General features: G+C 47.0%; 1 protein-coding gene across 2 annotated transcripts in view; it reads left to right on the forward strand.

The window, feature by feature from the left end:
* Window positions 1-16,530: 16,530 nt before the first annotated feature.
* Window positions 16,531-27,542, forward strand: part of fundc1 (FUN14 domain containing 1) — a 60,990-nt gene continuing 49,978 nt past the window's right edge. Inside the window, exon 1 of one of the 2 annotated variants that reach the window (XM_072513839.1) lies at window positions 16,531-16,668. In XM_072513839.1, coding sequence (XP_072369940.1) covers window positions 16,653-16,668 — 16 coding nt within the window. In that variant the 5' untranslated portion in view covers window positions 16,531-16,652. Of the gene's footprint in view, window positions 16,669-16,694; window positions 16,774-27,542 lie in introns of those variants that run through there. The other variant, XM_072513838.1, reaches the window with a different exon arrangement.

The following is a 27,542-nucleotide window of genomic DNA, read 5'->3' on the forward strand; positions in this document are numbered from 1 at the left end:
ACCTGGAGCTTAGTCAAATGCTCCCAATGCAGGAGAATGCACCCACCAAGAAAGATATAAATTTAAAGCTGCAACGTGACGGGCTGGTTTAGCACACTGGGCTAAATCGCTGGCTTTTAAAGCAGACCAAGGCACGCCAGCAGCACGGTTCAATTCCCATACCAGCCTCTCCGAACAGGCGCCGGAATGTGGCGACGAGGGACTTTTCACAGTAACTTCATTTGAAGCCTACTTGTGACAAAAAGCGATTTTCATTCATTCATTTTGTCTGTAGCAAAAGGACACAGCAGGATTAAAAGCAGAGCCAAACAAAGCCTGCTAGGGATAAACTCCAACTCCAGTGCATAGTTTAGAGAATTACTCCAAAGAGTTTGAAATTTATAGATTGAACAACATTAAACAAGTCAGCCTCAATCGCAATAGTGTTAATGGCGAATGGTCGACCACTAAGTATGTAAGTGGATACAGGAACTTTTGCCATTGTCATAGGAGAGCAGATGTATCGATATTTGCAAGGTGGATCCAGCCTTGAAATTAAAATGTACAATGGTCAGACTGGCCATGAACACTGGAGAAGCTTTAAGGATATTGGGGACAACAGCACCAACAATAACATGCCATCAGTCAGCCCAGTAGTTCATCATCGTGGTAAAGGGCGAAGAACCCAGTTTTATGGGCTGAGACTGGCTTTGTCAAATCAAATTGAAATGGTTTGACATTTTCAGCATTAATGAAGGCAATTTCCATGGAATATAAGGAAATACCAATACGTATCTCAGAATATACTGGGCAAGATACAGGATATCAAAGCAATAATCCACATTGATCCTGAGGCAACACCCTCAGTTGGGACTTGTGGGAGGAAACTAGAGCACCTGGAGGAAACCCACGCAGGCACGGGGAGAACGTACAGACTCCACACAGACAATGACCCAGGCGGAAATCGAACCTGGGACCCTGGCGCTATGAAGCAACAGTGCTAACCACTGTATAAATCCACTGTGAAGGTTAACAATGGATGATGAGAGAATCACAACATCTTAGGAATAAAAGTGTGTAAATTCCAAGCCAAATGAGTGCACTCAACTGACATAATGCCTCTGTATTATCATTATATAATGTTTTTGAGGATGCATAAGGTTCTCATTCTGGTCTAACCTTTTTAGCTGAGAGCTATTATCTATGATAATATGAGACTTACTCCAAAATCTTTGCTAATGACACTTTAGAAATAAGAGTAGCCAAGGCTCGGCTATCCTGATTTTCTATCTCAATCCAACTCTTTTGCTCAGGAACATCCCCACAAGAGATTGGTGAGAAAAATCTTAACTTCCGTTGCGGTGATATCATTTGTTGCTGCTCCAAAGTGCTGCACTACTGTGTTGAATACAACTAAATGGGTTTAACATTTAACAGAATGCATAAAAGATGTGGGAATCCAAAGCTAGGCTAGATTTCACTAACTTTGTCAAAATCTAAATAGAAATGTGTTTATAGCGGATTTTTCTTGACCTCAGGATGTCCGATAGCACTTTACAACCAATTAAGTGCTTTTGCAGAGTAGTCACTGTTGTAATGTAGGAAACATCTTCGGCAATTTGCACACAGCAAACTCTCACAAACAGCAATGAAATGAAATACCAGATCTTCTGAATTTTAAGGTGTGAGTTTAAGGGTAAATGCTGACCTAAACACAAGGAAAACTTTCCTTCATTTCTTCAAGAATCTTTTATGCCCACCTGAGAAGGAAATATGAACAGCACATTTCTGTCCATTTAATGCCTCATTTGAAAGATGGCACCTTTAACACTGCAGCACTTCTCCTTCGAAAGCACCTTCTAAACCGATGATCTCTGCCACTGAGGAGAACAAGGGCATCAGATATATGGGAATACCGCCCCTCAAAGTTCCCCTTTAAGCCACACACCATCCTGACTTGGAACTATTCCTTGCCTGGATGTGTGCAGCTCCAACAACACTCAAGAAGCTCAATACCATCCAGGACAAAGCAGTCCGCTTGATTATTTCTCCTTCCCTCCACCACTACAGAACAGTGGCAGGCGTGTGTACCATCTACAAGATGCACTGCAATAACTCACCAAGGTTCCTTTCAATCAAAATAAATATTTCACATCAGATTAATACTATCTAGGGCAAGAGCAGCAGCTACCTGGGAATCCCACCACCTGGAGGTTCTCCTCCAAGTTACTCACCACCCTGACTTGGAAATGTACTGCCGTTCCTTCACTGTCGCTGGGGCAACATCCCTCCCTCCCGAACAGCACAGTGGGTGTACTTACACCTCAAAGACTGCAGCGGTTCAAGAAGGCAACTCACCACCACCTTCTGAAGGGCAACTAGGGATGGGCAATAAATGCTGGCCTAACCAGCGATGCCTACATCCAGCAAATGAATTTTAAAATATTTGTCACTGGATCAAAATCATGTAACTCCCAGATAACACTGTGGATGTACTTACATCACATGGACTCCAACAGTTCAAGAAGGTGGCTCATCACCACCTTCTCAAGGGCAGTTAGGATGGGCAATAAATGTTGGCTTAGCTATCAACACCACATCCCATGGAAGAATAAATAACTTTCGCACTACTGCACCAAAGTATCAACCTTTGTAGTCCAGTCTCTGCAATGGGATTTCAAACCACAATCTTAGATTCAATAAGTGTGCTCAGAATTAACATGTGAATTACAGCCAATTAATCTCCTAAATTTACCTTTATGTATGAATTGGAGTTTTAAATTGTTACTAAAAGTATAAAATTGGTGAAAAACTCAGTTGGTCAGGCAGCCTCTACGAAGTGACAGTAGTTTTAGGTCAAAGATTTTTCCATCAGAATTGTTATTAAGAGCTAATTTTAGGTATCCTGGGATTGTAGTGTTAAAACAAATTTAGGCTCCAAACCTTGAGCTTTTTAACAATGATATTGTGTTTAACCTTCAAACAGATGAGCATCTATGCAAATTGTGTCACTTTGATCACACTGATTTTAGCCTTATCTGCAAAGAATTAAGAGTTTATAACCAGAATAACTTTTGATAATTCACTCATTCTGTTCAATCAGTATCAATTGTTAGATTTATTAATTCTGAAAGAAAACAATAAAGATTTTATTTCATAAGGCATGGAAACTGTCAATGGAACTATCAATCCATTTGAGTGAGGAAGCCATTTGAAATGAAATGAAATTGAAAATCGCTTATTGTCACAAGTAGGCTTCAATGAAGTTACTGTGAAAAGCCCCTAGTCGCCACATTCCGGCGCCTGTTCGGGGAGGCTGGTACGGGAATCGAACCATGCTGCTGGCCTGCCTTGGTCTGCTTTAAAAGCCAGTGATTTAGCCCAGTGTAATGACCTCCAATTGACATTATTGGTTGGCCATTTGGAGTATGAGCTCCCTCAATGATAGCTCATTGAGGGGGCCCATATAAGCACCTGTGTAGACTTTGTGAGACAGTCTTAAGTTGACTGGAATGCTAGCAGCACTGTTGGGAGCTGCTTGTGTATATAAGTTATTGCAAATAAATACTGGTGTGGTGACAGAACCCCTGCCTCCTGTGGATTATTACATGGTGACGAGGTAAACAAAGAACCTTGCGGAGACCAGCTGCCGCACTTCCCAAAAAAATGCCTCTTTTTGGGAAGTTGGATGCATTCGACCCGACTATTGAGGACTGGTCCCAGTATGTGGCGAGAATGTGTTACTTTTTCCTAGCCAATGAGATAACGGAGGACGGAAGGAAACGGGTTATACTGCTGTTGGCGTGCGGACCCTCAGCTTTCGCCATTATACGTAGTCTAACTTATCCCGATACGCCGGACACGATACCTTTCCAAGAATTAACAAAATTGATGGAAGAGCACTATGACCCAAAACCACCCCTCATTTTGCGTAGGTACAGATTCTACACAACGAAGCGGGAAGACAGAGAATCAGTCACAAATTTCTTGACTCGCCTGAGAAGGCTGGCGGAAAAATGTGATTTTGGCCTGATGCTAAATGAAATGCTTCGGGACCGGTTAGTGTGTGGCATAAATGACCTCCCAATACAGAAATGCCTGTTTGCGGAAATGCAGCTAGACTGCAGGCGGGTGTTACAGCTCGCACTGTCCCTAGAAAAGGCAGCAAGTGGGGCGCAGGAACTACAGGGCACGCCAATGGAGGTAGATAGCTGGGAGAGGGACTACCACAATGGGTCCAGCTACCAGATAGCCGCCCTCAGGAAAAGCCTGAGGAACAGAGGGCCAAAGGAAAACCCCAGAACTTCCCCAAGTCTGCTAGGACTAACTGGAGACAGAGGGAACTACCGGCTGAGGCTCCCCCAACAGAGAAGGACCGTTTCTGGCACCAGACAGAGTGGGGTAACAGTGACAGAAACCCTAGAAGGAGGTGGCAAAAGAGGAATAGCAGGTGGGGACGCAGGGAAGTACACAACCTAGATGCCCCATCCTCCTCCGAAGGGGAACAGTTATATAATTTTGCGACGAAGAAAGCAGAACCTATTAAGATTACCCCACGGGTGAACGGTCGGCCGACAATGGAAATAGACACGGGTGCGGCCGTATCAGTAATGGGAGTGGCAGCATTTTTAAAAATCAAAGATGGACTCCAGCCACTAACCCTAACAAAAACATCGACAAAACTTAAAACCTACACCGGGGAACCCCTGGAAGTTCTAGGCACGACTTATGTACCCGTGGAATATGACAAACAATTGCTCAGATTACCATTGACTATAGTAGAGGGCTCCAGACCAAACTTAATAGGACTGAACTGGCTGAAAGACCTAAACTTAGATTGGGTGAAAATTTTCCAGAGTGGAAGCGGGCAGTTGAGTGGAGTACTCCAAAAATCCGGAGGTCTTCCAAGAAGGTTTGGGGGAAATTATAGGCGCCAAAGCAAGTTTTCACATGGACCCAGAAGCCCTTCCGAAATTTTGTAAGGCCAGGCCGGTACCTTTTGCATTAAGGAAGAAAGTAGATGTCGAAATAGAAAGGTTACGGCGCGACGGCATTATCAGACCAGTGTAGTTCTCGGAATGGACAGCGCCGGTGGTACCAATTTTGAAGCCAGACGGCTCGATACGTCTCTTGTGGAGATTTCAAACAGACGGTAAACATATATGCACTGCTGGACAAATACCCGATCCCGAAAATAGACGACCTATATGGCAAATTGGCAGGTGGGCTTTTGTTCACGAAACTGGACATGAGCCACGCCTACCTGCAGTTAAAACTGGACAAGGACTCCCAGAAGTTTGCTACGATCAACACCCTGAAGGGACTTTTTCGTTATACTAGGCTACCCTTTGGAGTGTCATCAGCCTGCGCTATATTCCAGCGTACGATGGAAAATATTCTGCAGAGACTACCGCAGGTGGCGATTTATTTGGACGATGTCTTAATCACGGGTAGGACAAACAGGGAACACTTAAGGAACCTGGAGGAAGTGCTCAGGCGTTTCGCAAAGGCAGGCGTACGGCTGAAAAGAGAAAAATGTGTTTTTCTGGCCCCACAAGTGACGTACCTGGGATGTAAAGTAGACGAGTCGGGCTTACACCCATTGGAAGACCAAGTAAGGGCAATAAAAGAAGCCCCAGCTCCCACCACGGTCCAGGAGCTACGATCATTTCTAGGATTGGTAACATATTATGGCAAATTTATTGAAAATAGGGCTTCCATCCTAGAACCCCTCCACCAGCTACTAAAAAAGGGACAAGAATGGAAATGGTCCGCCCGCCAAAACCGAGCATTTAGGGACATTAAGGAACAGCTGTCACCCGAAAATGTCCTAGAGCATTATGACCCAAGGAAGGAGTTGGTGGTCACGTGTGATGCATCACCTTGAGGGGTAGGAGCCGTCTTAGCCCATGGAGGAAGGAATGGGGAAGAACGGCCAATAGCCTATGCTTCGAGGACCTTGGCGATGGCTGAGAGAAAGTACGCCCAAATCAAGAAGGAAGGACTGGCGATGATATTTGCAGTAAAAAAATTTCACCAGTATCTGTACGGGCGGAAATTCACCATAGTGACGGACCATAAGCCGTTATTAGGGTTATTAAAAGAAGACAAGTCAATACCCCCCCGATTGCATCAGCTAGAATCCAACGCTGGGCGTTGCTACTGGCGGCGTATAGATACGTTCTGGAACACAAACCGGGAACGCGAGTAGCAAATGCAGATGCCTTGAGCAGACTTCCCCTCCCAGACACGCCGCCGTTAATACCGAAAGTAGAGGAGACAGTAATGACTCTAAATTTTTTGGACACCCTACCAGTGGACGCACAACATATTCGGTTGTGGATGCAAAAAGACCCAGTTTTAGCCAAGATGAAGCATTTACTGCTAACAGGGGAACTGGAGAGTCCAGTGGAGCCCCAGTTGCACCCATACTGGAGCAGAAGGGACCAAATAACCGTAGAAGACGATATCCTATTATGATGAGCCCGGGTAATAGTCCCAGCTCAGGGCCGTTGGGCAATCTTAACCGAGTTACATCACGGATACCCAGGGGTGTCTAAAATGAAGATGCTAGCTCGAAGCTACGTTTGGTGGCCAGGATTGGACACAGACATAGCAGCCTTGGTACGTCGGTGCCAGGAGTGCCAACAGGGGCAAAGAGTGCCAGCAGCTGCACCATTGCACCCGTGGGAATGGCCAGGCAGACCGTGGACCCGCCTGCATATTGACCACGCCGGCCCTTTCATGGGCTCAATGTTTTTGGTGATAGTGGACGCTCACTCCAAATGGTTGGACGTCCACCGGGTAAACGCGGCAAGCACAGCATCGACAATTGAAAAGCTCAGGGCCTCGTTTGCAACACATGGACTTCCGGAGGTATTGGTATCGGACAACGGAACGGCATTCACAAGTGGGGAATTTGGAAAACTCCTAAAGCGAAACTGAGTCTGCCACATCAAAACGGCCCCTTACCATCCAACGGCCTGTCAGAGCGAGCGGTCCAGACACTAAAAGCGGGACTCCAGAAGCAGCCGGCAGCATCAATGGACACAAAGCTCTCCCGCTGGCTGTTTGATTGCAGGACCACACCGCATTCCACAACGGGCATACCGCCAGCTGAACTCTTAATGGGAAGGCGGCTGCAAATGAGGCTGAGTCTCCTTTTGCCAAATTTAGCGGGGAAAGTGGAGAAACAACAGGAGATCCAACGCAGGGGGCATGATAATAGTCGGCAGCAGAGACATTTCCAGGTGGGGGCACCGGTTTGGGTCAAGAATTATGGGAATGGACCAACATGGGTCAAAGGCACGGTAGAGTCCCAAACAGGGTCCATATCATATGAAGTTTCAATAGGAGGTAAGATGCTGAAGAAACACCTAGACCAAATAAGGGCAACGGAACCACACCTGGAGGCAGTTGAAGCAGGACCGCCTCAAGCTGGGATAGCTCAGCCGGGAAGGATACCCACACCCCAGCCCCGAGCAATTTCTCCAGACCCCGTCATCCAGTCATCAGAGCCGGAGATGGACACGTTTGACGAGGCCGCCGCGACACCTCTTCCTGAGGAGGAGGAAGTACAACTTCCAAGGAGGTCGTCAAGGAAAAGACGGACACCTATAAGGTACACCCCACCCACGTCGGAGAACGACCCAGCGGACGACACAGAGGTGACCGACCCGGACAGAAGGAGCTGGAAGAAGCTCCGAGGAATGCCAGCTGGCAGGAATTCCTCGGACCTTGGGGGGAAGGGGTGTAATGACCTCCAATTGGCATTATTGGTTGGCCTATTGGAGTATGGGCTCCCTCAATGATAGCTCATTGAGGGTGCCCATATAAGCACCTGTGCAGGCTTTGTGAGGCATTCTTAAGTTGACTGGAATGCTAGCACACTGTTTGGAGCTGCTCGTGTATATAAGTTATTGCAAATAAATACTGGTGTGGTGACAGAACCCCTGCCTCCTGTGGATTATTACACCCAGTGTGCTAAATTAGCCCCTAATTTATTAAAAATCCAAATTAAAATAGCAGCCAACAATAGTCATCTGGAATCTCCATGGAAGTTCTCCCAATCTCCTGCCATAAGTTAACTTAAGTGGAAGATTGTACAGAGAAAGCAAACAAAATAATAATCTTTATTACTGTCACGAGTAGGCTTGCATTAACACTGCAAGTTACTGTGAACATCCCCTAGTCGCCACACTCCAGCAGCTATTCGGATACACGGAGGGAGATTTCAGAATATCCAATTCACCGAACAAGCACGTCTTTGGGATTTGCGGGAGGAAATCGGAGCACCAGGAGAACGCGCAGACTCCGCACAGGCAGTGACCCACGGCAGGAATCGAACCTGGGACCTTGGCACTGCGGAGCGATAGTTTGATTTGATTTATTGATACATGTACCGAAGTACAGTGAAAAGTATTTATCTGCGGCCAAGGGAACGTACACAGTACGTATATAGTAGACAAAAAAAGGATAATCGACAGAGAACATTGACAAATGGTACATCGACAAACAGTGATTGGTTACAGTGCGGAACAAGGGGCCAAACAAAGCATAAGCAATAAATGGGTGTTAACCCAGTGCGAACCACTGTGCTACCGTGCCACCCTTAAAGAGGTACTTGTTCTTGAAGAGTCAGTTTACAGCACAGAAAGAGGCCATTTGGCCCATCGTGTGTGTGCTGGCCATCAAACACCTATCTATTTTAATCCCATTTTCTAGCACTTGGAATAGGATCAAAAAGAGAAATATGATTTTCAAAAATGTATTTCAGAAAAGCACAGTTGCTGTTAGAAACATATTTCCCACATATTTATGCAGAAAATGTGTGATTCATCATATTTATAAAAGCCTTTGTGCCCTGCACCAATTGACTATGTTATGAAGTAGTACTGGAGGATAAAGTATATGGGAGTGCAATAGATTTAACAAGTTCTGATGCTGCTGGCAGAAATGCATGGGAAAATCACAGCCCATTCCAAGACAATCTGGTAATTTTGGTAATCCTATAAATATTAGAGTCAGTGAACATTTAAGAATATGTGAGATACTTTTGGCAGTGAAGACATTTTGATACCTTTCAATCAAAATAAATATTTCATTTCAGATTAATCAGGTTTGCTAAATTCATCTATTTCTTGCCAATTTGTTCACAATTTCGGAGTAGCAGCAGTGTCTACTGATAAGAGCAAGACACAACCTTGACACTACCTTAAAGGAAAGCACTTATTTTCTACACATAAGTTGAATTTATATGATGTGGAGATGCCAGTGTGGACTGGGGTGGGCACAGTAAGAAGTCTTGCAACGCCAGGTTAAAGTCTAACCGGTTTGTTTCGAATCACTAGCTTTTGGCGTGCAGCTCCTTCATCAGGTGAATTTATATATCACCTTTTAATACAGTAAAACATATCCAAGGTGCTTCACAGGAGGATGATTTTAAAACTAAACTTGATACTGACCCACACACATATTCAGATAGATGACCAAAAGATTAGTCAAACAGATAGGTTTTACCAGGAACATCACAAAGCAGATGAGAGGTCAGGAGAGAGATATCCAGAAATAGATGGAAGCGTTCCAAAATATCGGATTCATGGACGACATGGTGGCGCAGTGGTTAGCACTGGGACTATGGCGCTGAGGACCAGGTTCGAATCCCGGCCCTGGATCACTGTCCGTGTGGAGTTTGCACATTCTCCCCGTATCGGCGTGGGTTTCACCCCCTGATGCACGATCAATGGCCACAAAAGAGAGGTTGTAGTCCAACTGAAGGCTTTAATAAGCTAGATGTTTCCCCCAGCAGCTCAGGTACAGAATGAAGGCTGCTGGGGCGGCACGGGCTCTTATACACTGCCTAGCATGGCGGAGCTACCATACATCCTAACCGATAGAAAGCATACAGTTTCCACCAATGGTGCTCCAGCCTATCAGGTACCGTAATACCTATAATACCACATTCACCCCCCGTTAAAAAAGAGTCCGGCGGTGATGTTGGCCTGATACTACAGTAGAATTAGTTATGGAGGTACCGTTATACCTCCGTATAGTGTTTTGTAACTATTTACAATTCTGATAGCGATGTGCATTTGATGATTTACAGTTTACAATTTAAAATGGAGCAATCAGTTTACAGTATACAATTTAAAATGAAGCAATCAGTCGATCGGGGGCCCTGGTCGTCCTCTATGATCGTCAGAGCTTCAGCGGTGACTCCGGTGGAGGCTCGGGCGTCTGTGACTCCAGGAGCGTGGCTTTGATCTCCATAGCAGCTTCGGCACCCCTAGACAGCGCTGGTGGGGAAAACGGTTGACCTGGGAAAGAAGCCCCTGCGGGGAGCGTCGGTGGGTGGGAGGGGCGTAGACAGGGCCGGCGGAAGGACCGATCCTCCTGTAAGATGCCCTGGTGGAGGGGAGGGTGGGACTGGAGGCTGGGTTGTGTGTGGGGTTCCGGCGGGTGCCAGGTCTCGTAGGGAGACCGTATCTTGTCGGCCGTCTGGGTACGCCACGTAGGCGTACTGGGGGTTAGCATGGAGCAGATGGACCCTCTCGACCAAAGGGTCAGACTTGTGCGCCCACACGTGTTTTCAGAGCAGGATGGGTCCAGGTGCTGCCAGCTAGGTCGGGAGCGAGGTCCCAGAGGAGGATTTCCTGGGGAAGACAAGGAGACGTTTGTGAGGTGTCTGGTTGGTGGTCATACAAAGCAGTGACCGGATGGAGTGGAGGGCATCCGGGGGGACTTCCTGCCAGCGGGAGACTGGGAGGTTCCTGGACCGTAGGGCCAGTTAGGACAGTCTTCCAGACCGTTCCGTTCTCCCTCTCTACCTGTCCGTTAGCCCGGGGGTTGTAACTGGTCGCCCTGCTCGAGGCGATGCCCTTGCTGAGCAGGAATTGACGCAGTTCGTCGCTCATAAGAGGACCCCCTATCACTATGTATGTAAGCGGGGAACCCGAACAGTGCAAAGATGCTATGGAGGGCCTTGATGACGGTGGTTGCGGTCATGTCGGGGCAGGGGATGGCGAATGGGAACCGGGAGTACTCATCAATCACGTTCAGGAAATACGTGTTGCGGTCGGTGGAGGGGAGGGGGCCTTTGAAGTCCATGCTGTAGCGTTCAAAGGGACTGGAAGCCTTTATCAGGTGCGCTTTCTCTGGCCGGTAGAAGTGCGGTTTGCACTCCGCGCAGATTTGGCAGTCTCTGGTGGCTGTCCTGGCATCCTCGATGGAGTAGGGCAGGTTGCGGGTCTTGACAAATGGAAAAATCGAGTGACCCCCCCCCCCCCGGGTGGCAGAGGTCCTCGTGGAGGGCTCGGAGGCGGTCCACTTGTGCGGTGGCACATGTGCCGTTGGACAGGGCGTCAGGAAGCTCATTTAGCTTCCCAGGACGATACAAGATCTCGTAGTTGTAGGTGGAGAGTTCGATCCTCCACCGCAAGATCTTGTCGTTTTTTATCTTGCCCCGCTGTGCATTATCAAACATGGAAGCCACCGACCGTTGGTCCGTGAGGAGAGTAAATCTTCTGCCGGCCAGGTAATGCCTCCAATGTCGCACAGCTTCTACTATGGCCTGGGCCTTCTTTTCGACTGAGGAGTGGCGGATTTCGGAAGCATGGAGGATACGAGAGAAGAAGGACACCGGTCTGCCCGCTTGGTTGAGGGTGGCCGCCTGAGTTAAGTCGGACGCATCGCTCTCGACCTGGAAGGGGAGGGACTCGTCGATGCAAAGGCCACGATGCACGGCAATGTCTGCTTTGATCGGACTGCAGGCCTGGCGGGCCTCTATCGACAGGGGAAAAGCTGTGGATTGGATCAGGGGATGTGCCTTGTCCGCATAGTTGGGGACCCACTGTGCGTAGTAGCTGAAAAACCCGAGGCAACGTTTCAGGGCCTTGGAGCAGTGAGGGAGGGGGAACTCCACAAGGGGGCACATGCGTTCAGGGTCGGGGCCTATAACTCCATTTTGCACTACGTAGCTGAGGATGGCTAGGCGGTCGGTGCTAAACACGCATTTATCCTTGTTGTATGTAAGGTTAAGGATTTTTGCGGTCTGGAGGAATTTTCGGAGGTTAGTGACATGGTCCTGCTGGTCATGGCCGCAGATGGTGACATTATCGAGATACGGGAATGTTGCCCGTAAACCGTACCGGTCAACCATTCGGTCCATCTCGCGCTGGAAGACCGAGACCCCATTGGTGACACCGAAGGGAACCCTTAAGAAGTGGTAGAGCCGCCCATCTGTCTCGAAGGCAGTGTGTTTGCGGTCACTAGTGCAGATGGGGAGCTGGTGGTAGGCGGACTTGAGATCCACCGTGGAGAAGACTTTATAATGCGCGATCCTGTTTACCAGGTCGGATATGCGGGGGAAAGGGTACGCGTCCAGCTGCGTAAACCTGTTGATGGTCTGACTGTAGTCAAAGATCATCCTATGCTTCTCCCCAGTCTTTACCACCACTACATGAGCTCTCCAGGGGCTGTTACTGGCTTCAATGACCCCTTCCCTCAGTAGCCTTTGGACCTCTGACCTAATAAAGATCCGGTCCTGGGCACTGTAACGTCTGCTCCTGGTGGCGACGGGTTTGCAATCCGGGGTGAGGTTCGCAAACAGGGAAGGCGGGTCGACCTTGAGGGTCGCGAGGCCGCAGACAGTAAGGGGGGTATAGGGCAGCCGAATTTGAAGGTTAGACTTTGGAGGTTACACTGGAAGTCTAAACCCAGGAGTGTAGCCGCGCAGAGGTGGGGAAGGACGTAGAGACGGAAATTTTTGAACTCCCTTCCCTGGACTGTGAGGTTTGCTATACAAAACTCCTTTATCTCCACTGAGTGTGAACCAGAGGCCAGGGAGATGTTTTGATTAACGGGGTGGATGAGGAGAGAACAGCGCCTTACGGTGTTGGGGTGTGTGAAGGTCTCCGTGCTCCCAGAATCGATTAAGCAGGACGTCTCGTGCCCGTTGATGAATATGGTCGTTGTAGCAATTGAGAGTGTTCAAGGCCGGGACTGATCCAGGGTCACCGAGGCTAATCGCAGCAGTTGAGCGTTCTCTTGGGGCAGTGCGTGGTCAGCCGAGCTGGGGCCCTGGGGGTGCATCCAAGATGGCGGCTCCCATTGGTCACACATGGCTGGGGGTGCACAAAGTGGCGGCGCCCATTCCTCTAACGTGGCGTCCGCGGAACAAGATGGCGGCGCCCGGGGTCCGTACGTGGCCCTGGAATAAGAAGATGGCGGCGACCGCTGGCCGCATGGGGACCGTGGAGAGGTTTGTGGTTGCGGTCCGCATTCGCCGCCAGAGACCGCGGCAACCGCACGGGCCTGACATACCCCCACGAAATGGCCCTTTTTGCCGCATCCCTTGCAGGTGGATGCGCAGGCCGGGCAGCGCTGGTGGGGGTGCTTGGCCTGCCCGCAAAAGTAGCAGCGGAGTCCCCCAGGGTTGCCAGGCCGCCTTGCAGCGCAGGCCTGTGGGGGGATGGGGGAAGTCTCGGGGTCGGCCGCGGAGGGGTTCCACGCTGCCCAGGGGGCTGCCGCGCGGTCGGGAACGTAAGCGCGAGCGTTCCTGGAGGCCACGTCCAGGGAGCCTGCAAGGGCCCGTGCCTGACTGAGACCCAGAGTGTCTTTTTCTAAGTCGGTGGTGGATTTGTGAGGATAGCATACCTGCCACGAAAGTGTCCCGGACTAAGAGTTCAATGTGTTCGCTCGCCGAAACTTGCGGGCAGCTGCAGCTTCTCCCCAACAACAGGAGTGCACAGTAGAATTCTTCCAGCGATTTCCCCAGGGGTTTGTCGTCTTGTTGCAAGCAGGTGCCGGGCGTAGACCTGGTTTACCAGGCGAATATCGTGTCCTTTTAGCAGCTCTATTGCTGCATCAAAGTCTTCCGCTTCCTCGATGAGGGTGTAAATCTCCGGGCTCACCCTTGAGTGCAGGACTTGCAGTTTCTGCTCTCCCGTGGGTGTGTTTTCGGCTGTCCCGAGATACCCTTTAAAGCACGCCAGCCAGTGCTTGAAGATTGCCGCTGAGTTCGCCGCGTGGGGGCTGAGTTGCAGACACTCCGGCTTGATTCGGAGCTCCATCCTTTCATCTTAAAAAAAAAATAGCTTATTAAATTGATGCACGATCAATGACCACTAAAGCGAGGTTGTAGTCCAACTGAAGGCTTTAATAAGCTAGATGTTTCCCCCAGCAGCTTAGGTACAGAATGAAGGCTGCTGGGGCAGCATGGGCTCTTATACCCCGCCTAGCAGGGCAGAGCTACCATACATCCTAACCAATAGAAAGCATACAGTTTCCACCAATGGTGCTCCAGCCTATCAGGTACCGTAATACCTATAATACCACACCCCCACAACCCAAAGACGTGCAGGTTAGATGGATAGGCCATGCTAAATTGCCCCTTAATTGGAAAAGATTCACCCATACCCACCATCACAGCTTCCGAAGTCAGATTGGCCTTCCTGAAAGTGAACCCTCGGAAGGCGACGGGCCCAGACGGGATCCCTGGTCGTGCACTCAAGAGCCTGCGCGGACCAGCTGGCAGAGGTATTCACGGACATCTTTAACCTGTCCCTACTCCACTCCGAGATCCCCACCTGCTTCAAGAAGACCACCATCATACCGGTACCAAAGAAGAACCAGGCAACGTGCCTCAATGACTACCGACCAGTGGCCCTGACTTCAGTCGTAATGAAGTGCTTCGAGAGGTTGATCATGAAGCGCATCACCTCCATACTCCCAGAACGCCTTGATCCACTGCAACTGGCATACTGCTGCAACCGCTCCACATCAGACACCATTTCCCTGGCCCTACACTCATCCCTAGAGCATCTCGAAAACAAGGACTCCTACATTAGACTCCTATTTATTGACTACAGCTCCGCCTTCAACACCATAATCCCAGCCAAGCTCATATCAAAGCTCCAAAACCTAGGACTTGGCTCCCCACTCTGCAACTGGATCCTCGATTTTCTGACCAACAGACCACAATCAGTAAGAATGAACAACAAAACCTCCCTCTACAATAGTCCTCAACACCGGCACCCCGCAAGGCTGCGTACTTAGCCCCCTACTCTACTCCCTGTACACACACGACTGCGTGGCAAAACTTGGTTCCAACTTCATCCACAAGATTGCTGACGATACGACCATAGTGGGCCAGATCTCGAATAACGATGAGTCCGAACACAGGAGGGAGATAGAGAACCTAGTGGAGTGGTGTAGCGACAACAATCTCTCCCTCAATGCCAGCAAAACTAAAGAGCTGGTAATTGACTTCAGGAAGCAAAGTACTGTACACACCCCTATCAGCATCAACGCGGCTGAGGTGGAGATGGTTAGCAGTTTCAAATTCCTAGGGGTGCACATCTCCAAAAATCTGTCCTGGTCCACCCACGTCGACGCTACCACCAAGAAAGCACAACAGTGCCTATACTTCCTCAGAAAACTAAGGAAATTCGGCATGTCCACATTAACCCTTACCAACTTTTACAGATGCACCATAGAAAGCATCCTATCGGGCTGCATCACAGCCTGGTATGGCAACTGCTCGGCCCAGGACCGCAAGAAACTTCAGAGAGTCGTGAACACCGCCCAGTCCATCACACGAAACTGCCTCCCATCCATTGACTCCATCTACACCTCCCGCTGCCTGGGGAAAGCGGGCAGTATAATCAAAGATTCCTCCCACCCGGCTTACTCACTCTTCCAACTTCTTCCATCGGGCAGGAGATACAGAAGTCTGAGAACTCGCACGACCAGACTCAAAAACAGCTTCTTCCCCACTGTCACCAGACTCCTAAATGACCCTCTTATGGACTGACTTCATTAACACTACACCCTGTATGCTTCATCCGATGCCAGTGCTTATGTAGTTACATTGTATATGTTGTGTTGCCCTATTATGTACTTTCTTTTATTCCCTTTTCTTCTCATGTATTTAATGATCTGTTGAGCTGCTCGCAGAAAAATACTTTTCACTGTACCTCGGTACATGTGACAATAAACAAATCCAATCCAATCCATCCAAAATAGAATTGGGTACTCTTAAAAAAAATTTAATATCGGATTCACAGGAAGTCAGGATTTGAGTTACCCAGAGATGTGGATGGAGGAAATTAGTGATGAGCCACCGACAGATTTGAAAACAAAGGCACTTAAAAAAATACTAAGACATTAACAAGGGGACCAGGGGTTATGGGGAGAAGGCAGGAGAATGGGGATGAGAAAAATATCAGCTACCATTGAATGGCGGAGCAGACTCGATGCGCTGAGTGGCCTAATTCTGCTCCTATGTCTTATGGTCTTATTACTGGGCCAGGAACCAATGTAGATCAGGGAGCATGGGAGTGATGGGCAAATTGGACGGTGCAAGTTAGAACACAGGCAGCAGAGTTTTAGAAGTAATGGTGAAATATCGCACTGACCAGTTACTCGTTGGAACTAGGTCTCGAGGTAGCTCCCTTGAAAACATGGGGTTTAAAAATCACAATTTTTACGCATATTCCAACAGGAATGTACTTTTTTAAAATTACACTTCCGAGCTGAGGTGCGCCTGGACTGCGCGGGTGGTGCCAGGCCCCATCACCATGGTGCCTGGGCCCGTCATTCTGACCCCATACAGGATGTGTTTCCGGGTGAGGAGCTGGAGTTATTGATCTATCAGCATTAAGACCAGCTACAGTATGGCGGACCGTGGAGGTAAGCTGGGCTGGAAGCAGCGAGCTCCTCCAGTCGGTTAAATGTATTTCTGTGTCAGGGGGTTTATGCGGAGTGGCTGGACAGGCCGGATTGAGAATGGAGAAGGTGCATCTGCTCGGATTAATTTGGCGATGATCAGGCGGAATATGTCCGCTTTCGGTCTGATCCTTGGCTTTTAAGTAGATGCGTGTTTTAATTTCAGTTATAATGCACGAAACATGCAATTCACTGTTTTCTAAAGACCGTTCCATTGAGTTCATAGCAAACAGATCTCGGAGCCCCTCACATTTGCCATGGAAAGTGAAGTTTATCCCCCACTGTTAGACGTGCTATCAAAATTACAACAGTTAGTTTCTGATATAAATCAGGATTTAAAATGTATTTCAGGTCATAGGCGTGAAGATGCGGGCAGCAATTTAACATGACCTTCGCATTTGAGAGTGCCCACCCCCCAATGAAATCTCCAGTGGATTATAAATCTGACAACCTGGAGGATCTGCACAGAAAGTTGTTGATTGAATGCGATGTTTGCTCATTGAAGGAAAGGTGTCATATTGAGCAGTTTGTGTGATCAATGCATTTTCTTCCAAGTGCCAGATGCTCTTTAGCCTGATTAGATGTTTTTCGATGTTGAAGTGAAGCCTACAGTACTCGAAATTTGGTTTTTTTCACCCCAGGACCGCAAAACTGCCAAACTCTTTGTTCACTCGGTTGTTGTTTCTTTCTACAATCTTCGGGTTTTAAAAGCTCAAGCCTATTGAACTGCTATCTAATATCTTATTAGTTTCTTTTGTGTTGTCTTCGGGCTCTTCATCTTGGGTTCTTAAATATTCAACAAAGCTTTGTAGGTAGGTCATTTAAGCTTTTTGGTGTGAACAGATGGCATAGTCAGTAACGAAAAGAAAAAATACCATTTGCAAACATTTAAACATATAGAAATGTATTTTAAGGCAGGTATGTTCCAAATTTAAGCCAAATTGGTGATTGTTACACAGATATGACAACAACTTGCATTTAGATAGGGCCATTAATGAAACATCACAAGACAAGTCACACACATAATCAGACAAAAATTTACACCAAACCAAAGGAGGAGGATATTAGCTGGGGTAGCCTTAATCAGAGATGGATTTAAGGAAGTTCCTGAAGGCATGTTCAGAAGAACTTTCAAAGCATGGGGCCCAAGTGGTTGAAGGCATAGCTAGCTGCCAGTTGTGAGGCAAAGTGATGCAGTATGTCAGCCATCACTAGTTACAGTAGTATGCCTTTGAATCAGAAGGTTATGGGTTTAGGTTCCATTCCAAGACATGGACACAGCAATCTAGGCTGACACTCCAGTGCATTATTAAAGGGGTGCTGCACTGTCAGAAATGCCTGAGCCATTAAATCTTCTCTCTGAGGTGGGCATAAAAGATCCCATGACATAATCTTGTGAGGAGCAAAGGAGGTATCCCTAGTGTCCTGACCAATACTTGTTTTTCAATAAACATTACACAAATAGATTATCTGGCCATTATCATGTTTGTGGGGATTTGCTTTGTACAATTTGGCTGTCACTGTTGTACATTACAATGGTGACTACATTTCAAAAGTACTTCATTGGCTGTAAACTGCTTTAGGACATCCAGTGGTAATGAAAGGTGCTGAAGAAATGCAAGTTTATTTGCATAAAGAGCAAAAGTTTGCACAAAGAAAATTAGATGGTAGGAGTGTGGTGGTGATGGCAGTTGGTGGGTTAGAAGAGGTGATAGAAATAGGAAGTGACAAGGTCATGATGGGATTTAAACAGAAGGATGAAAAGTTAATATTGGGGCCAGGAGCTTATGCGATGTTAAAGGACAAGAGTAATAGTGTGACAAACTTGGCGAAGGATGAGATAAGGGAAGCAGAGTTGAGCTGGAACGTTAGAGTGTAGAGACTAGGAGGACATCCAGGGGAGCATTGAAATACTTAATTCTGAACATGACAGAGACATAGATGGGAATTTCAGCTCGGAGGCAGACGTAAATGTTGTTTATGATGGCAGTTGGTGGTAGAGAGCGTATGGATTGAAACCTTGGAGTTGAATAGGATGTTGTGAAGTTGTTAACTATCTGAGGCTTATGGATCATAATCTTTTCAGCCAATGATAATAGATTATATTTACTATCTCGAGTACTTTAAAAAAAATTTAAAGTGCCCATTTTTTTCCAATTAAGGGGCAATTTAGCGTGGCCAATCCACCTACCCTGTACATATTTGGATTGTGGGGGTGAGACCCACGCAGATACGGGGAGAATGTGCAAACTCCACACGGCCAGAATCAAACCAAGATCCTTGGCTCAGTGAGGCAGCAGTGCTAACCACTGCACCCCTTGGCCGCCCTTCTCTATTACCTCTGTGTTGGTAACAGACATACAAAAACCTTGAAGACATAAAAGAGGCTGTGGAGGGTGTTTGTCTTTATTGTACTTGTTCTCCACAACAATGTAAAAGGTTCACCGTCCTCTCGAGGATAATTAGGGATGGGCAATAGATGTGCGCTTCCCAGCGACACTCATGTCCCAGGAAAGAATCTTTAAAAACTACTTCATCTGTCTGATCAGGTCTCACTGGGTGTTGGTGGTGCATCATTTTTGTGCAAAATTAATCCTTAGTAAGTCTGACAAGTATACAGCAACTACTTTCTTTGTAATCATTCATTTGAAACATGGCTTTTGGGGGCCGGAGTTAGCTCATATTTCGCTAAATGCCGAGCGTGTGGTTCAGAATAACACCAACATTGCGGATTTGATTCCCGTTCTGGCTGAAGTAGAGTTAGGACCTGCCTTCTTGTCCTGCCCCTGAGAGTGGAAGGCAGTGGCAAATCACCACTGACAAAAGCTGCTAAGAAAACAAATCATGATGAAGCATCAGCAGACAATGATCCAAAGACCTGCCTTCGAGCAGAGAACACATGACATGACTATGTTTTATGCAGCTTTTCATTAACATATAATCAATCCCATGCTTGTGTGATTTTAATCTATCATGCTTTCAAATTATTATAGTTAGCAAAGGTGTTTTAGTCCAGCTGAAGTTTCTGATATCCACATTTTCAAACTTCCTCCTTTGTCACGTGGATTAGAGGAAGAACATTTTTTACACAGCAAATGGTAATGACTTGGAAATAAATGCCTACGAGGGTGATGGAAGCGAAGATAATTGATGATTGCAAAACTAAATTGGATAGGCACTTTAGGGGAATATATATGCAGGGCTATGGGGATAGAGTTGACTGGGTGCCTCTACAGATTGCCAGCATGGACTTGATGGGCTGAATGGCTGTATGATGTAACTCTACTTTTCTTCTGTATTTACAAATGAGAGTGGCCATTTTGTTGGAGAGGACAGTGTGAAACAGACTGGTAAGCTCGAGGAAATACTTGTTAGGAAGGAAGATGTGTTGGGCATTTTGAAAAACTTGAGGATAGACAAGTCCCCCGGGCCTGACGGGATATATCCAAGGATTCTATGGGAAGCAAGAGATGAAATTGCAGAGCCGTTGGCAATGATCTTTTCATCCTCACTGTCAACAGGGGTGGTACCAGGGGATTGGAGAGTGGCGAATGTCATGCCCCTGTTCAAAAAAGGGACTAGGGATAACCCTGGGAATTACAGGCCAGTTAGTCTTACTTCGATGGTAGGCAAAGTCATGGAAAGGGTACTGAAGGATAGGATTTCTGAGCATCTGGAAAGACACTGCTTGATTAGGGATAGTCAGCACAGATTTGTGAGGGGTAGGTCTTGCCTCACAAGTCTTATTGAATTCTTTGAGGAGGTGACCAAGCATGTGGATGAAGGTAAAGCAGTGGATGTAGTGTACATGGATTTTAGTAAGGCATTTATAAGAACTAGGAGCAGGAGTAGGCCATCTGGCCCCTCGAGCCTGCTCCACCATTCAATGAGATCATGGCTGATCTTTTGTGGACTCAGCTCCACTTTCCGGCCCGAACACCATAACCCTTAATCCCTTTATTCTTCAAAAAACTATCTATCTTTATCTTAAAAACATTTAATGAAGGAGCCTCTACTGCTTCACTGGGCAAGGAATTCCATAGATTCACAACCCTTTGGGTGAAGAAGTTCCTCCTAAACTCAGTCCTAAATCTACTTCCCCTTATTTTGAGGCTATGCCCCCTAGTTCTGCTTTGACCCGCCAGTGGAAACAACCTGCCCGCATCTATCCTATCTATTCCCTTCATAATCTTATATGTTTCTATAAGATCCCCCCTCATCCTTCTAAATTCCAACAAGTACAGTCCCAGTCTACTCAACCTCTCCTCGTAATCCAACCCCTTCAGCTCTGGGATTAACCTAGTGAATCTCCTCTGCACACCCTCCAGTGCCAGTACGTCCTTTCTCAAGTAAGGAGACCAAAACTGAACACAATACTCCAGGTGTGGCCTCACTAACACCTTATACAATTGCAGCATAACCTCCCTAGTCTTAAACTCCATCCCTCTAGCAATGAAGGACAAAATTCCATTTGCCTTCTTAATCACCTGTTGCACCTGTAAACCAACTTTCTGCGACTCATGCACTAGCACACATATTTGATACGGTTCCCCATGGTAGACTTCTGCAGAAAGTAAGGAGGCATGGGATAGTGGGAAATTTGGCCAGTTGGATAACAAACTGGCTAACCGATAGAAGTCAGAGAGTGGTGGTGGATGGCAAATATTCAGCCTGGATCCCAGTTACCAGTGGCGTACCGCAGGGATCAGTTCTGGGTCCTCTACTGTTTGTGATTTTCATTAACAACTTGGATGAGGGAGTTGAAGGGTGGGTCAGTAAATTTGCAGACAATACGAAGATTGGTGGAGTTGTGGATAGTGAGGAGGGCTGTTGTCGGCTGCAAAGAGACATAGATAGGATGCAGAGCTGGGCTGAGAAGTGGCAGATGGAGTTTAACCCTGAAAAGTGTGAGGTTGTCCATTTTGGAAGGACAAATATGAATGCAGAATACAGGGTTAACGGTAGAGTTCTTGGCAATGTGGAGGAGCAGAGAGATCTTGGGGTCTATGTCCATGCATCTTTGAAAGTTGCCACTCAAATGGATTGAGCTGTGAAGAAGGCCTATGGTGTGCTAGCGTTCATTAACAGAGGGATTGAATTTAAGAGCCTTGAGGTGATGATGCAGCTGTACAAAACTTTGGTAAGGCCACATTTGGAGTACTGTGTACAGTTCTGGTCGCCTCATTTTAGGAAGGATGTGGAAGCTTTGGAAAAGGTGCAAAGGAAATTTACCAGGATGTTGCCTGGAATGGAGAGTAGGTCTTACGAGGAAAGGTTGAGGGTGCTAGGCCTTTTCTCATTAGAACGGAAAAGGATGAGGGGCGACTTGATAGAGGTTTATAAGATGATCAGGGGAATAGAGTAGACAGAGACTTTTTCCCCGGGTGGAACAAACCATTACAAGGGGACATAAATTTAGGGTGGATGGTGGAAGATATAGGGGGGATGTCAGAGGTAGGTTCTTTACCCAGAGAGTAGTGGGGGCATGGAATGCACTGCCTGTGGAAGTAGTTGAGTCGGAAACATTAGGGACCTTCAAGCAGCTATTGGATAGGTACATGGATTATGGTAAAATGATATAGTGTAGATTTATTTGTTCTTAAGGGCAGCACGGTAGCATTGTGGATAGCACAATTGCTTCACAGCTCCAGGGTCCAAGGTTCGATTCCGGCTTGGGTCACTGTCTGTGCGGAGTCTGCACATCCTCCCCGTGTCTGCGTGGGTTTCCTCCGGGTGCTCCGGTTTCCTCCCACAGTCCAAAGATGTGCAGGTTAGGTGGATTGGCCATGATAAATTGCCCTTAGTGTTGGGTGAAGGTGTTGACTTTGGGTAGGGTGCTCTTTCCAAGAGCCGGTGCAGAATCAATGGGCCGAATGGCCTCCTTCTGCACTGTAAATTCAATGATAATCTATGATTAATCTAGGACAAAGGTTCGGCACAACATCGTGGGCCGAAGGGCCTGTTCTGTGCTGTATTTTTCTATGTTCTACAACTCATATCACCATTTCACCAAACCTCAACTCCTAATTCAAAATCTCAGAAACGTCCTTGCAATTGGCATTAATTCAAAGAAGTTTTGTCCCCCTTTAATTTTTCATAAAGGTTGAAGGTTGGGTTAGTAAATTTGCTGATGACACCAAGATTGGTGGAATAGTGGATAATGTGGAGGGCTGTTGTAGGCTGCAAAGAGACATTAATAGGATGCAGAACCGGGCTGAAATGTGGCAGATGGAGTTTAATCCTGATAAGTGTGAGGTGATTCATTTTGGTAGGACAAATTTGAATGCGGATTACAGGGTTAACGGCAGGCTTCTGAAGAATGTGGAGGAGCAGAGAGATCTCGGAGTTCATGTCCATTGATCTCTGAAAGTTGCCACCCAAGTGGATAGAGCCGTGAAGAAAGCCTATCGTGTGTTAGCATTTATTAACAGGGGGATTGAGTTTAAGAGCCATGAGGTTATGCTGCAACTATACAAGACCTTGGTTAGACCACATTTAGAGTGCAGTTCTGGTCGCCGCATTATAGGAAGGATGTGGAAGCATTGGAAAGGGTGCAGAGGAGATTTACCAGAATGTTGCCTGGTATGGAGGGAAGATCTTATGAGGAAAGGCTGAGGGACTTGAGGCTGTTTTCGTTAGAGAGAAGAAGGTTAAGAGGTGACTTAATTGAGGCATACAAGATGATCAGATGATTGGATAGGGTGGACAGTGAGAGCCTTCTTCCTCAGATGGCGATGTCTAGCAGGAGGGGACATAGCTTTAAATTGAGGGGAGATAGATATAAGACAGATGTCAGAGGTAGGTTCTTTACTCAGAGAGTAGTAAGGGCATGGAATGCCCTGCCTGCAACAGTAGTGGACTCGCCAACACTAAGGGAATTCAAATGGTCATTGGATAGACATATGGACGATAAGGGAATAGTGTAGATGGTCTTTAGAGTGGTTTCACAGGTCGGCGCAACATTGAGGGCCGAAGGGCCTGTACTGCGCTGTAATGTTCTATGTTCTCTCAAGAGAACAGCCTCAGATCTTCAGTGTATCCAGGTAACGGAAGTCCCTCATCCCTAGAGCCATTGTCATAAATCTTTTCTGCCCCCTCATTAATGCCTTCACATCCTTCACATTCTCCGGAATTGGACACAATACCCTAGTTCAAGCCGAACTAGTGTTTTAAGAAGGTGGATGTGTTGATATTTTAAATTACTGTTTTCTATTAAAATTTTTCTTTGCTCTATTTTGATTTAAAAAGTAAATATTTTTTTCATTAACAAGCATCTATCTTGCATGTGATCTTTATAACGTGTTTTTTGTTTTACACATTTTGCATTGTATTGCATTCTTGCTTGTTAAGTACCTATCATGAAAGCTGTCTTTTAAAATTGTTTTTAATTGTTTTAATTAAGGGGCAATTTAGCGTGGCCAACCCACCTACCCTGCATATCTTTTGGGTTGTGGGGGTGAGACCCATGCAGACATGGGGAGAACGTGCAAACTCCATTCGAGCAGTGACCCAGGGCCGAGATGGAACCTGGGACCTCGGCGCCATAGAACATAGAACATAGAACAATACAGCGCAGTACAGGCCCTTCGGCCCACGATGTTGCACCGAAACAAAAGCCATCTGACCTACACTATCCCATTATCATCCATATGTTTATCCAATAAACTTTTAAATGCCCTCAATGTTGGCGAGTTCACTACTGTAGCAGGTAGGGCATTCCACGGCCTCACTACTCTTTGCGTAAAGAACCTACCTCTGACCTCTGTCCTATATCTATTACCCCTCAGTTTAAAGTTATGTCCCCTCGTGCCAGCCATATCCATCCGCGGGAGAAGGCTCTCACTGTCCACCCTATCCAACCCCCTGATCATTTTGTATGCCTCTATTAAGTCTCCTCTTAACCTTCTTCTCTCCAACGAAAACAACCTCAAGTCCATCAGCCTTTCCTCATAAGATTTTCCCTCCATACCAGGCAACATCCTGGTAAATCTCCTCTGCACCCGCTCCAAAGCCTCCACGTCCTTCCTATAATGCGGTGACCAGAACTGTACGCAATACTCCAAATGCGGCCGTACCAGAGTTCTGTACAGCTGCAACATGACCTCCCGACTCCGGAACTCAATCCCTCTACCAATAAAGGCCAACACTCCATAGGCCTTCTTCACAACCCTATCAACCTGGGTGGCAACTTTCAGGGATCTATGTACATGGACACCTAGATCCCTCTGCTCATCCACACTTTCAAGAACTTTACCATTAGCCAAATATTCCGCATTCCTGTTATTCCTTCCAAAGTGAATCACCTCACACTTCTCTACATTAAACTCCATTTGCCACCTCTCAGCCCAGCTCTGCAGCTTATCTATATCCCTCTGTAACCTGCTACATCCTTCCACACTATCGACAACACCACCGACTTTAGTATCGTCTGCAAATTTACTCACCCACCCTTCTGCGCCTTCCTCTAGGTCATTGATAAAAATGACAAACAGCAACGGCCCCAGAACAGATCCTTGTGGTACTCCACTTGTGACTGTACTCCATTCTGAACATTTCCCATCAACCACCACCCTCTGTCTTCTTTCAGCTAGCCAATTTCTGATCCACATCTCTAAATCACCCTCAATCCCCAGCCTCCGTATTTTTTGCAATAGCCTACTGTGGGGAACCTTATCAAACGCTTTGCTGAAATCCATATACACCACATCAACTGCTCTACCCTCGTCTACCTGTTCAGTCACCTTCTCAAAGAACTCAATAAGGTTTGTGAGGCACGACCTACCCTTCACAAAGTCATGCTGACTATCCCTGATCATATTATTCCTATCTAGATGATTATAAATCTTGTCTCTTATAATCCCCTCCAAGACTTTACCCACTACAGACGTGAGGCTCACCGGTCTATAGTTGCCGGGGTTGTCTCTGCTCCCCTTTTTGAACAAAGGGACCACATTTGCTGTCCTCCAGTCCTCTGGCACTATTCCTGTAGCCAATGATGACATAAAAATCAAAGCCAAAGGTCCAGCAATCTATTCCCTGGCCTCCCAGAGAATCCTAGGATAAATCCCATTAGGTCCCGGGGACTTATCTATTTTCAGCCTGTCCAGAATTGCCAACACCTCTTCCCTACGTACCTCAATGCCATCTATTCTATTAGCCTGGGGCTCAGCATTCTCCTCCACAACATTATCTTTTTCCTGAGTGAATACTGACGAAAAATATTCATTTAGTATCTCGCCTATCTCTTCAGACTCCACACACAATTTCCCATCCCTGTCCTTGACTGGTCCTACTCTTTCCCTAGTCATTCGCTTATTCCTGACATACCTATAGAAAGCTTTTGGGTTTTCCTTGATCCTTCCTGCCAAATACTTCTCATGTCCCCTCCTTGCTCGTCTTAGCTCTCTCTTTAGATCCTTCCTCGCTACCTTGTAACTATCCATCGCCCCAACCGAAACTTCACACTTCATCTTCACATAGGCCTCCTTCTTCCTCTTAACAAGAGATTCCACTTCCTTGGTAAACCACGGTTCCCTCGCTCGACGCCTTCCTCCCTGTCTGACCGGTACATACTTATCAAGAACACGCAGTAGCTGATCCTTGAACAAGCCCCACTTATCCAGTGTGCCCAACACTTGCAGCCTACTTCTCCACCTTATCCCCCCCAAGTCACGTCTAATGGCATCATAATTGCCCTTCCCCCAGCTATAACTCTTGCCCTGCGGTGTATACTTATCCCTTTCCATCATTAACGTAAACGTCACCGAATTGTGGTCACTGTCCCCAAAGTGCTCTCCTACCTCCAAATCCAACACCTGGCCTGGTTCATTACCCAAAACCAAATCCAACGTGGCCTCGCCTCTTGTTGGCCTGTCAACATATTGTTTCAGGAAACCCTCCTGCACACACTGTACAAAAAACGACCCATCTATTGTACTCGAACTATATCTTTTCCAGTCAATATTTGGAAAGTTAAAGTCTCCCATAATAACTACCCTGTTACTTTCACTCATATCCAGAATCATCTTCGCCATCCTTTCCTCTACATCCCTGGAACTATTAGGAGGCCTATAAAAAACTCCCAACAGGGTGACCTCTCCTTTCCTGTTTCTAACTTCAGCCCATACTACCTCGGAAGAAGAGTCCCCATCTAGCATCCTCTCCGCCACCGTAATACTGCTCTTGACTAGCAGCGCCACACCTCCCCCTCTTTTGCCTCCTTCTCTGAGCTTACTAAAACACCTAAACCCCGGAACCTGCAACATCCATTCCTGTCCCTGCTCTATCCATGTCTCCGAAACGGCCACAACATCGAAGTCCCAGGTACCAACCCATGCTGCCAGTTCCCCTACCTTGTTTCGTATACTCCTGGCATTGAAGTAGACACACTTCAAACCACCTACCTGAACACTGGCCCCCTCCTGCGACGTCAAATCTGTGCTCCTGACCTCTATACTCTCATTCTCCCTTACCCTAAAACTACAATCCAGGTTCCCATGCCCCTGCTGCATGAGGCAGCAGTGCTAACCACTGCCCCACCGTGGCGCCGAAAGCTGTCTCTGGAAGTGTCTGCATTGATTGAAGGTGGCAGATAGAATTGCCAGAGCAAACTCAGCATTTACCGATTTACCCAAGACACCGTGGAGGAAACAAGGTATCAAACTTATAACAAAACTTGCTGTGTACAAAGCTGTGGTCAGCTATCCTCCAATATGCCTGTGAGACAGACTACCAACTCTAGACATATTAGACAGTTGGACAGGTTCCACATGAGATGCTAAAAGCAAATTACTACGAATGCTGGAATCTGAAACAAAAACAGAAAATACTGTACAATC

Source organism: Scyliorhinus torazame, chromosome 8 (genome assembly GCF_047496885.1).
Source record: "Scyliorhinus torazame isolate Kashiwa2021f chromosome 8, sScyTor2.1, whole genome shotgun sequence".
Lineage (NCBI taxonomy): Eukaryota > Metazoa > Chordata > Chondrichthyes > Carcharhiniformes > Scyliorhinidae > Scyliorhinus > Scyliorhinus torazame.